Source organism: Gopherus evgoodei, chromosome 4 (assembly GCF_007399415.2).
Source record: "Gopherus evgoodei ecotype Sinaloan lineage chromosome 4, rGopEvg1_v1.p, whole genome shotgun sequence".
Lineage (NCBI taxonomy): Eukaryota > Metazoa > Chordata > Testudines > Testudinidae > Gopherus > Gopherus evgoodei.
Window position 1 is genome coordinate 112,994,209 of NC_044325.1, and position 12,708 is coordinate 113,006,916.

General features: G+C 49.3%; 1 protein-coding gene across 2 annotated transcripts in view; it reads left to right on the plus strand.

The window, feature by feature from the left end:
* The window catches only part of DUSP8 (dual specificity phosphatase 8), a 92,083-nt gene that overhangs the window by 68,035 nt on the left and 11,340 nt on the right, over window positions 1-12,708 (plus strand). For both annotated transcript variants that reach the window (XM_030560581.1, XM_030560582.1), the window contains one exon: window positions 9,266-9,432. In XM_030560581.1, coding sequence (XP_030416441.1) covers window positions 9,266-9,432 — 167 coding nt within the window. The remainder of the gene's footprint in view (window positions 1-9,265; window positions 9,433-12,708) is intronic.

Genomic DNA, 12,708 nt, shown 5'->3' on the forward strand with positions numbered 1-12,708 from the left:
AGCAGTTTGGGAGGGAAGGAAGTGACTAGTGGGGAATGTACATGGATCAGTAATGGAGCGCTAGTTCATCTGCTTCTTATACTAACAGCCTGGAAGAAAGAACCTGCAGTGGGGGGTTGAAATCTCCTGATTGTGCCAAACTAAGGGAGAGGGAAGGTATAAAGAGAGAGGTCAATCGATACAATACTATGAGATTCAGCGTGACTAGGAGTAGAGAGGGTAGATGTATGTTTCTCTCCACTGTGATAAGGTTGGAGGGAGTGGAAGAACCTGAATAGAGAATATATCCTCATAGGCTATAAAACACAGAGCAGAAGAAGGGTCCGGGAAGCCAGCAAACCCAGCTGATGGGACCTTCTAATCTAGCCCCTGTATAAGGAATCAGTGAGGCCACATCTGGAATGCTCTGGGAGTTCTAGCGATGTCTTATACAAAAAGGAAATTGGAGACGTATGCAGGCATTGTCCAGCAGAGGGCGAGTTGACCTGACTGAGAGGAGGGCAGGATCTTTAGTTAGTTGGGAAGAAGGGAAACCAGAACTCATTTCTTAATTACAGAGAAGATGACAGAAAGCCACAGATTTCCCACGCAGGTGCCTATACACCTTAGTCCAGACCTGCAGCCTCCCCTGCTATTGCAGTGCTGGGTCCTGACCAGCACTGATACTTGCTCCCCCAGCTGGGGTGACCAGATGTCCTGATTTTATAGGGACAGTCCCGTTTTTTGGGTCTTCTTCTTATATAGGCTCCTATTACTCCCCACCCCCATCCTGATTTTTCACACTTGCTGTCTGGTCACCCTACTCCCAGCACTTGAGACCCAGCAGTGGCTGTATGACTTATTTCAGCAGGAAGCTTGGTGGGGTGGGGGTCGTTCTTATGCATTGAGACGGTCATTGTGCAAAATCAAAAGGGCTAAACATGGGACCTCGTCCAATGGAGAAATGATGAGGATGGCAGGGCGGAGCGGAAACCTAAAACTTCCCAGAGAGTAGGAAGCCCTGACCCACACCAAGAAACTTTCCAAAGAGTGATGAGTAAGGGTGTTCGTAAAGGCCCTTTCATCATCTCACTCAGCAGCTAGCATGAATGGGCCACCACCAAGCAAAAAAATGAGGTAGGAGCCAGGGGAGGTGATGCTGCAGTGAGGGATTTTCCCAGAGGCCAAGGAAATGATGCTACTTTAGTATCTGAAGGCAGCTGTCGTGGTCCAACCCCTCTGGTCTATGTGCTTTTCTCCTTTTTTTCTGCCCTGATTCGAAGGAATCCTGGCCAGCGTGTTCAGTCATGTCACTGCCTAGGAGAACAGGGTAGGTTTAGCTGAGACTGAATAAGAGACAAAGGGCTGGTATTTTTTTTAGGGGCAAGATCCTGCAGTTCTCAGTTCTTTACTCTCTGGTTGACTCGCTGCCCAAGTAAGGACTACAGGCTTTGTGCCCCAATTCAGCAAGGTACATAAGCACATGCCTAACTTGAAGCATCTCTCACTGACTTCAGTGGGACTCATCCTTTCACTTAGGCATGTGTTCAAATATCTTGCTGAATTGAGGGCTTGACCCTTAAGGAGGAAAGTGACATCTCTGTTACTCAAAGACGAGAATGCTTCCAGCTGTTTAAAAGCCTGTAATGAATATCCCTCGGCACAGCGGAGGCTGTGGATTCACTGCTGGCGCTGCCAAGCAGCTTGGGAATGCCAGGCACAGTTACGAGCACAGGGCGATATCACAGAGGGACCAGCGTGAAGAGCTGTTTCCTATTGAGGGACAGGAGATCTGAAAGCACATGGCTTTATGTAATCCAGGAGGGAGAGCCAGCCCTGGCTTGGCTGTGCGGGAGCAACATGAGACTAAGTGTTCATAAGGCCGTACCTGACTTGTGTGAAACTGCATGCACTGCTGCACCTTTTCCACATCAGGGAGCATCTCTGAATCCTGAGCCCACTGACTGCATTTACTGACACCAAGGCCCAGGGAGGGAAGAGTCTACTGTGACTTTCCCCCTCAAAGGCACAGAGATGTTGGCAGGCAGGGACTGTCTCACCCTAGAGCAGATGAGCTTTAGCACCTCCAGGTGGAGGCACCTTTTGTCTCCCAGGCGTAGGTCCTGTGCCGCTCCAGGTCATACCAGAAGGTGGGGTTTCAGGCTGCGGTGCAGGCTCAGATACCCAACATCAGAGCCATACCAGGAGGGCTATTACAGCAGCCACTGCCTTTAAACAGCAGTTATTAGAAAGATGGGGACCAGCTGCTCCTATGCTTCCCCCAGAGAGAGAGGAAGATGGGGCAGAATGGCCTGTGAGCCAGCTAGCTTAAATGGAGGCTGTCGCTCTGTGGCTGTGTCTCCATCCCCCTCCTCTTCTCTGCTAAGGACAGCTCTGCTTTTGCTGATGTGAAAGTGCAACCCTCCTTCCCGGGCCCGTTCCAGAGGGCCCGTGTTGTGTGCACAGAAGAAAGGGAGGGATGAGTACGTGGGTCACTTTTCTGCTGTCCAGTATGTCTTACCACAGACAGCCCTTATGCTCTCCGGGGAAAGGGGTGTTTGTGGAAAGCATGTGCACCAGTGCGTCAGAGGCACCCGTGGGAACTGGAGACTCCCAGAGAGCACCGCCAGGAGCAAAGCGCTGTCTCCGCACTAGAGCATCGCTTCAGTGTTTGTTACTGCAGGGAGTGGGGGTGTTGTTTATATAAAGCTTAATCCTTCCCCATTGAAGTCAGTGGGAGTTTTCCCTTTTATTCCAATGGGAGAAGGACCAAGGCCTCAGTGGCACAGTTAGGCATGAGGTTTCAGTGGAGACTTGGAGGGGTGAGCCCACATGGCTGGAAATAAAGGAGGAGCCTGGGGCCCTCAAAACAGCAGGTTAACAGGTTTTCAAGCCAAGATGACCCTGACTGCAAGGAGACCTGACTGGGAGCAGCAAAGCATCACAGATGGCTAGGCCCAACACAGTCCCATAAGCCTGAGTGGAATGTCCCCCAGTTAAACAGTGGGGAATGTGGATGGCCCTGTTTAACGTGCCCACATCCCTTTTGATCTCACTTCAGCGCTTCCCCTCATTTCCCTGCCTTGCCTTCATATCTCAAAGGGTTTTCCAAGCCCTTTAATCCCTAGAGGAGAATGAGGATCACATTTCCCTTTCTCCCCGTCCTCCCTTGTGAAGTCAGACGCTGGTATCTTTTGATTCTGAGAGCATACCTTTTATCAAAGTCCCCTTCCCCCTGCCCTAGCAGCTGCTTTCACAACTGCTGGCTTTTCCTGTGATCATAGTGAGAGCGGCAATGGAGTGGGTCTGTGATGCCTGGCTGAGTGTGAATGAGGACAGCAGGGGATGGTCTCTTGTTCTGCTGCACTGGAGTCTATTACTGTTCTTAAAACTCAACAATACTCTTTCCTTTATGGATGTATATATCCACAAAGCTGGGGTTTACCACCCAGGAGGCGAAACAATGGGACTCTGCTCTTACCTTCACCTAGAACTTGTTACACTTTGCACAGGGTCATACAGAACACACCATCGGGAGCAGTCCTTCCCTGGCAGAGAGATGGATTTGATAGCCCAATCAGTTTGTACTGTCCCAAAATTCTTGGACATGATCTAGAATACCGTGGGCACTGGTGATGTGTAGCGTTGTCTAGAGAAAAGTCCTCTGACTGTTATTTCTGTGACTGTTCAAATCATGGGCCAGATCTTCAGCTGGTGTAAATCAACTCCATTGACTTCAGGAGAGCGACACCAGTTTGTGCCAGCTGAGGATAGTGGCTAGACGCAGGCAATGGAGGCAGCTTCTTCTTTCAAATCCAGAAATCCGAGGTTTGATAATTATTCAGCAGTGATTATGGAGACCCTCACCTATATGTTTCTCTTTCCTAGGCCATGTCTGTGGGTGCATTTTCTTCCCCTATGATGGTGGCACAAAGCGGCTAAGCACTATTACAAGTGTGCCTCTATTTTTGTCTTGGTGTTTGCTGAGATGTGCTTTGTACATTGGCTCTTAATTATCCAGACATGTAGTGAGATGATTGTACAGGGCTTCTTGTTCTCTTTGTAACCCTCTGACTGTTTTTATTTATCACCGGCCTGTCGTCCCAGGAGGGAAGTTCTCATGATTCTCCACTATCTACCAGCGGGCCAGGTGGTATGAGAAGATGTTACAGCTCAAAGGGAATGGCAGCTGCTTTCTCTGTCAAATGTCTGGGCTTTTAAAGAACTCCAAGGCCCACTGCCTTCACCCTTGAACTTTCACAGTTTTCCCAGTGAAAGTTGTTTGTAATGGGTGGTTGTCACTGATATCCTCTGTGACAATCTGGGGCTGGAGGAAGTGACAGGGGGATGGGGTTGAGAGTCTGGGATGGTAGGGTAGAGGAAGAGGAGAGGGAGTGGAAGTAAGAAATAGCTTCTTTCCTTTCAGTGTACAGTAGGCAAATGCTCCATGCTGCTTCCCAAAGTGATTATGACTCCTGCCCCCAGCAGCAAAGTGTCTAGAGCATTGAGAAAAGCCTCTTACAGGGACACTTGGGTAGTTTTACAAAGGGAGGGAGGCAGCGGTGCCTAGTAGTGAAAGCACAGGACTGGGAGGCAGGAGGCCAGAGTTCTGTTCCCAGACTTGCTGTGTGACCTTGAGCAAGTAACTTAGGCACTCTGTGCCTCTGTTTCCCCATCTGCTAAATGGGAACAATAGCAATTACATATGTGCCAGGGGTGCTACGTTCCTTGCTGTCTGTAAAGTTCTTTGAGAGCCTCAGGAAGAAGGCACTAAGGGTTTTTCTTACTTCAAAAAGACTGACTGATCCATGAAGCTTAGGATAGGTGGGGAGTCCCACCAGCGTCTTGATCCTTTGATGCGCTCACCTCTTGTAATTTTTTCTTCTCCACTTCAGCAGGAGTAGCAGGTGTCAGCACTTCTCCTAGTCTCGGGCCCCACATCCACACACATCTCTCTGTTCGCTTGGGCTCCACCCTCGCATGATGTAGGTAACTCTAGAAACCAGGAAAACATTGGATTTAGTAGGGAATGTTTTCTAAAGCCCTCAGGAATGCTGGAGTCCAGGCCAAGGATAAGGTTCTGTGCATTTCAAGGGACAAGCTCCTTATCCAAGAGCCTCAGCCAGTGCTCCTGCTTGAGGGAGCATCTAGAAGAAACCCAAGATCTCTTTCCACCCACTCCACCCAAAATACAGATTCTCACCCCCACCCTTAGTTCCATGCGTGCCAGGAGAATCCCACTGCCAGCCCCAGGGAGGTGTTAGCATTACAAATAAAGGACTAGAACGGCCCCTTCTTGTTCTGAATTAACACTAAAATGTGGAGTATTGTGTAGGTAAGGGAAAGCCCAAGTATTGCTTGGAATGCTTCCAGGGACAGTTACTGCCTTTGGGGTGATTTTAAGAAGCAGCTTTGCTTTCCAAAAATGTAAGACTTGCTGTAGCTGCACGTTTTAGGGCTGGGTTTTATATCCCTGAAAGTTCGAAGGTGTCGGGGCCTGATGTCCTCAGCTCAAGGCTGTCTCCCAGTTCTGTTTCAAACCCTGGGATTGCTCAATAGCTGTGGGCAATGATGTTTGGGAGGAAATAAGGTTTATGTGGAAAGAGGTTTATGAAGGGACAGAGCAGAAAATGGTAAAAGCTTTGCTCAGCTAGGACCCTGTCAAGCAAAGCACATAAGCGTGATGTTAAAGTGAAGCACAAGAGTAGTTTAAATGACTTCAATGGGACGACTCGCATTCCTAAAGTTAAGCATGTGCTTAGGTGCTTTGTTGTGGGCCATATAGGGAGCATGTCTCCTCCCTAGAGGTGGTTGGGACATACAAACTTGAGGCAAGGGTGACTCTGTCCCTTTTAGTGAATCTCCCCCTGCACACTCCCTGTGTCACTTGTCTGTGCTTTCCCCAGCAGAGCCAGCAAAGGATCTGCAGGCAGACAAGTGCTGGCGGGTGCAAGAGGAGGGGGAACATTGTTAGGAGAGTCGCAGCATGTGCCAGCCTGCTTTAGCTATGATGTCACCTTGAACACTGCTGGCTCCTGAAGAGCGTTTTGAGTTATATAGGTCAATAATGAACATGAGCAAAGTAGAGAGGCCGGGGGCTGGGAGGCAGGCATTGATTTCCAGCCTGTACTCCAGGGGGAATGGCACACACCTTGCTCCAAGATGAAAAACACCAGTTCTTGTGCTATTAATGCTTCCTAAGCCTTTTGAGTGAACAAAGGATTATGGACCCAAACCTGGCCCTGGTACGGCCATGCATTCATTGCAAAACTAGACCTCCCCACACATACACCCTCCAAATGAAAGTACAGGAGATCGTTTTTTTTCCTTCCTTTGGCACCGATGCATAATAGAAGGAAAGGTCTCTCTGGGAGGGAGCAGCAGGTTGCCCTTCTGCCTGACTGCCCATTGTGCTGCATTGTCCACTGAACCTCTTCTGCAGTCTCCAGATGTGGGCTCTTTGCACTCAAATCCTCATGTGAACACCCCACTCTGCCTCATGATTTATGCTTCCTGGTGAGATTGATTTGGCCGGGGAGGGAGTGGGAGTAACCAGAGCTTGTGTGCACCTCTGTGCCGAGCATCTTTCTTTCACTCTGATTTAATATCCCAATTGAGGGGAGTGATGTCATGTTGGAAAGAACCGGGGATGAGGAAGTGTTGGAAGGTGTTTTAACTCTTCATATCCCAAGTCTCCAAAGTCTTAGTAGCTGTTCTTGATGATAAGTGCCAGCAACACAGGGAAGCTTAAGCGGCCAGCGGAGACACATTTCAGGTTGGAGATCAATTTCTCTTCCAATATGGTGGCTTCCTTGGGCAAGTACAGCTGGGCTGCCTGCTGTGTGACTGTGTTGGGAAAAGGCATTGTTCTTCAAAGGACTCAAAGTGAGGGCCAATGACATGGAGGTTGGTGTCTGTCCAAAGTAGCTTGGGGTTCCTGTGGCATGGAAAATGAGGCATCTCCCTTGTTTGGAGGACTGAGGACCTCTTCCCCATCTGAGCAGAGATAGGGCCCAGGACTTGGGCATTCAGTCTATGAGGCCTGGCTGCTGCTGCTCTCAGACACTGTCTGCTCGAGGGCTAAGCACCGCAGAGCCCATTGTGTCAGCCCCTCCCCTACTTCATCCCAGAGCACTGGAGGTTTGATTTCAACACTAGTCAGGACTCATCAGAGCCTCACACAGGATCCAGTAAGGTAAGGATGGGGACTCTCAGAGGGGTTTGCTGGGAAGTTGACAGGACTCTGTTGAGTATGACCTGGGGGAGGGGGGCCATGTTTCAGCCTTTTCCATCTCCCTAGATGGGGAGGGATTGGGTGGAAGGTCTTTAAGTGAACTTCAGTAGACATTTTAGTTCAGTTATGGAGATGGGCTGGGTTCAAGGGCAGAGATTCTTATTTTAACTGAACTCGACTCTACAGAAACAGTCCCTATAGAAACAATGACTGGGAGTTTCAATGGGACCTAATGGATTTAGACTAGGGTGACCAGATAGCAAGTGTGAAAAATCAGGACACGGGGCTAATAGGTGCCTATATAAGAAAAAGCCCCTCAAATAAGGACTGTCCCTATAAAATCGGACATCTGGTCACCTTATGTTAGATATCCAGATCTCTGTGAAAGTCAGTGGGAGTCAGGAACTTTGTTCAGCCTCTGTGAAACTCCCAGTCTGTATTATACTATCTATAGTCCCTAGTATGAAAAGCAGAGAGTGGGGGCATACACCACTCGGGACCCTTCATATTGACACCAGCTCTCGGCTTGGTAACCTAGTCCAGATGTAGTTCTTGCTAGGGGTTGCTAGGCCTAACTCTGTGTGTGGAGAAAGGAGTTGGTGTATGTTAAGAAACTCCCTCAAGAATGCAGGTCTCTTGCATATATAACAAGTTAAAGCAGTGCAAGGAGGGACCATGTTGTGTGTTCCTTTCGGTAAATCCTGCATTTGGCTATGCTGTGGCCTAGCAGAGGTGTGGAGGCAGGAAACCTGAGTTTCCATTTCCAGCTCTGCCACTGGTCTAAGGCACATCGCTTCACCTCTCTGAGCCTCAGCGTCCCCATCTACAAAACGAACTAATGCTGTTACCTAATCGCTTGGGGAGGTGAGGATTTGTACAAGTTCATACAGCACTTGGAGATCCCTGGCTGGAAAGTGCAACAAGATTCTCTTCTCCGTTTCCCCATTCCTGCTGGGTGAGCATGGCTATAATTTTCAGACTTGGAAGAGCTGCTCTGTATTTGGACTAGAGTTCTCAGAATTCTAGCTTCACTTGTCATCCTCTACCTGCTTCTGCCACCCCATAGCTGTTCCTCTGAATCTGGTGTTCGGGGCCGTCTGAGCAAAACCGACACAAACAGGGTTGCAGCCTGCGCTGGCGCAGTGAATCGGACACTACTTGCTATCACGTTTAGCAACATCTGACCATGAAAAATTGCTCAGGAATCTGTTTAAAAAAAGTCAGATTCCACCCTCTCTGTCCAAATACTTTCTGCATCCCAGCCGCCCACCTCCCTCCTCCTCTGTGTGCGGACTCATTTTTCTAATTAGCACTGTACACAGGGCTGCATAATCAGGCAGGCATTCATTTAGGAAAGAGACAGGAGCTGTGTGTTTGGGGGGGGGGGGGGTAAATGCCACTTAAAACACTGCATGACTCTGACGCTGATCCTGCTCAAGTACAAAGGCCTGCAGCTGTTTGTGCTCTGATCCTGTCAAAAACCACAAGCTAAGCAGGGTCCGACTCATTAGATTGAAGACCGCCAAAGAACACCTAAATCCTGCAGCGAGCAGTTGCCATGTTCCCTCTTCCCTTGAGCCACTGCCCAGCACAGTGCTAGCAAACCACTGCGCTGCTAGGGTTGTTGTCATTTGGATCAGATCTAAAATCCTGGCACTGACTGCTTGTAGCCACTAAAAATCCCATGGATGTATTTATACGAGAAAGAGGATTAGCCATGGGGTCCTGGCCAAATTCTAACATAGGTTATTTAGTTCTGCCGACCCCCAGCCCCTCCCTGTACTTTCTGTATATTTTATTTATATGTAAGTTGACACTGATGCCCATCATTAAGCTATTTGGTTGCCTACGATCAGTTTAACACCAGGTCTCTTATGGGGCTGGCTTGATTATAATTGACTGTCGGTATCTTCTTCCAGTTTTATTCTGGCACCAAGAAACCCTAACCATGATCAGGACCCCATTGTGCCAGGCACTTTAAAGACACCCAGTGAGAGACCTGCTCTGTCCTGGAGAGTTTACATAGTCTAAATTTCCTCCTTCTGTCTGCAGGGGGCTTTGCCACCTTCTCCTCTTGCTTCCCAGGACTCTGCGAAGGGAAACCAGCTGCCATCTTGCCAATGAGCATCTCCCAGCCGTGCTTGCCAGTGGCCAATGTTGGCCCTACCCGCATCCTGCCTCATCTCTACCTGGGCTCCCAGAAAGATGTCCTAAACAAGGTACGGTCTTGCTGGTGGGGAGACGCGCCTGCCCCACACTGCTGTTGCCCCTTACCAATTGGAACAGGCCTATCTGATCGAGATGGCACATAGGGGAAGCTCGTACTTTTCACATTTGAGGACAATGCATATGTAACATTCAGTGTTTGTCCTGCCCAATTTGGAGTGAATAAGGAGCTAAGGACATGGACCATACATACAAAGGCCTCGGGGGGTGGAGAGCATCCGCAGGAGGAGCCTTGCATAGTTCTTGGCTGGCAGGGGTGTTGTCCTGCTGTGGTTTGATTCAGTCCTGAAGGGGTGTGTGAGAAAGGACCGGCCATCTCTCTGCAGCTTTAGGGGAGCTGCCCGATTTCCCTGACTGCCATGCTCTGTGGTGGCAAAGGGTGAGGGAGCATGGCCAAGAATATGCATGTAGGGAAGATTTAAGCTCTTTGGGCTTGGTGAGTGGCATCCAATCCAGGAAGGGCGGAGAGGAGCAGTGGGGAAGAGACAGAAGAGGCACAGTGGAGCTGGGAAGGGGGAAGAAGAAGAAGGAGCTGCCAGGGTGCCTCGCCCCAAAGGAGCCCCTGCGAGATTCACACCAAGGGAGCCAGCTTCTCCCAACTAATCCCCCCTGCCAGCTGGGCTGCCAAAGCTGACTTCAGCTGCTCCAGGCCCAGCTTGGCAGCCAGAGGGAGAGGAGGGGTTAAGCTGGGATGTTTAATCCTGAGGGGGGAGTGGGGAAGGGGCCAGCAACCACAGTCCAAGGCAAGGAGCTCTTTAAAGAGGCCTGGAAATAGACAAAGATTTGCTTCGGGAAGAAAAGAGCGGAGGGAAAAGAGGGGTACTGTCCTTTTAAAGGTGCCGGAATGCTTGGGCAGTGATGTCACCTCGGGGAAGGAATTTTGTTTTAAGAGAAGAAAAAAATAAATGAGAGAAGAAAGAAACAGAAATTGTAGTTAAAATTCCACTGGGCGCCTACTGTGGGCAGGAGGGAGCCAATCAGACATTCTCGCCTGGGGAGAGGGCCAGGGGAGAAGCATCTGACAGGAGCATGGGGGTGGACCAGAAAGAGGAGAGAGAAATTTTTATATACAGGGAGTAGAAGGAAATGAAAGAGAAAAATGCCAAGAATGTGAACTCAGGAGCTGGGCTGGCTCCTAGGAGCTGAGGTTAGGCTTCTAGGGAGCCTGCTGAGGAAGAGACTCTTATGTAAGCTTAGTTAGGATAGGAACCACAGGGTGAATTACATGGAATTCAGGGAGGAAATCTTGGCCGTGTCCCCTGAGAGCCCTACATCAGGCGTCGGACTGACTAGGATTCAACCCTGCCCCCCACCCATCTCAGCACAACCTTTTGCTCACCCCTTTGTTCTGAGAGGTGTTTGCTTCCCTCTCTGCGCAGTGGTCATTACTGAGGACAAGAATCACTCCCTCCTCATAATCTAGGGCATTAGAGAGCAGAGCTGGCAGAGAACAATACTCTGTGATGGGATAGCAGGCTACCTTGTGAGCACGCAAACTTAGGGTGTCCATATTTCCCAAAAAGAGAACGGGACACCCCCAACCACTTGCCCAAGTCTATTGTCGTCCCCCCCACCCCCATGCTGTTGCCGGTCACGGGAAACCCACACACACACATACACACCAGGCTATTGCCCAGTTGCTGGAACCCAGTGGGTTCCCCTGCATGCTGCAATGCCTGCCTCCTCCCTCTCTCCTCGCTCCCTCTGCACCGCACCCCAGTTTTTTGACAAAAGTGTACGTTTGTCCTGTTTGCTCTTGCCAGCTGATCAAGTCAGCAAGAGCAAAAGGGACAAATGCCTTCTTTTGGGGAAAAAAGAAGTCAGGATGGCTGGGACAGGGCTTAAAAAAGGGACTGTTCGGCCAAAATAGGACTTATGGTCACCCTACGCAAACCTCATATGGCAGCTCTGCACCTCACTGCTGCCATGGCACAGGGCTCAGCCTGGGGCAGGAGGGAGGTTTCTTTTCTCTCTCCATTTCCTTAATCATTGTCAATTTTATGGCACCTTTATTTCTTTCTCAACTGCTTCCTTCCATTCAATTCTGTATTCTTCTTCCTCACCCCAAAATAGCACAGAACAGGCGTTCGTAGGACTAGAGCTATCGGATCTTTGGTATGGATGATCTCCTTTGTTTTGGACATAATCTGGCTTGGATTTCAGCTCTCAGGGGGAACAACGGATCATATTCACCACTACACTCTGGCTGTTTTATGCTGCTCTGGCCATGCACACTGGTGAATCTAGCCTTGTCTCTGGGAAGGATGAGAGGTCACATACATGTGCCCAATGACCAAACCATGGCAAGAAATGATCCATGAACACTGACTTGACATTTTGAACTAGCCCTCTGACTTTTTCATTCACTTTCCATAAGCATGCAGGTGAATCAGGTTACTGGCAGGAACGTTAGGAAGAAGTGGTGACTAGTAATGACTATGGCAGAACACTCATAGAAAGCTACTTCTCTTTTGGCTAGTCCAAAGAGTTCACTCCAGAGCCATGATTACATTCATCCCAAAAGGAAATCACATGACCTAAATGTGTCCCAAACAAAACATCTCATGTTCTGAATTGCCAGTCTCCTGTGCTAGGAATGATACCAGCAGCAAACCATTTGCAGGTCTCTTATAGACTGCAAACTGGCTCCGGTAAACCATGGAGAGGAGAGTTTCAAACAGGGAACAAATCTGTGGGAAATCATGACTTGTCTCCAGGTGATTTGGAAACAGAAAAGAGGACTACATTCAATGAATACTAGCTCTGCTAGTATGATGTTCTCTTCCCCTGAACCTGGCCCCTCTAAGCTTTCTTCTACAGCAGATGTAACCCTTAGACTATTTTGTTTTTCTTCCTTAAAATTTCCCACCATTGTTCTAGCTCCCCGGTTCTCAATCTTTCCCCTATCAGGAGCCCACCAAGCACACTCCCTGCTTTCTACCCAGGACCCACTTTTCTTTACCAGTACGGGAAGGGTAAGGTGGTCAGCACCCCCAACACCTGATCAGGACCCCAAATGTGAGAACCTCATGCTCTAGTACAATGCAGAAGCAATGGTGGAAGAACTAGTGCAGAGAGACTGCAGACAGCTTACTCATGTTCAGAGCAGGTCCATATGACAATGGTTTACTCCTCATTGGCTCATCTGTGCTGGTGCTCCCCATGTTGCTTCTTTGAACTGCACTGGAGTTACTGTGGGGAACTGCAAGGGGAGAATGCTGGAGTGCGTGAGGCCTATGAGAGTGTAGATGGGAAGGTCCAGCTTTGTA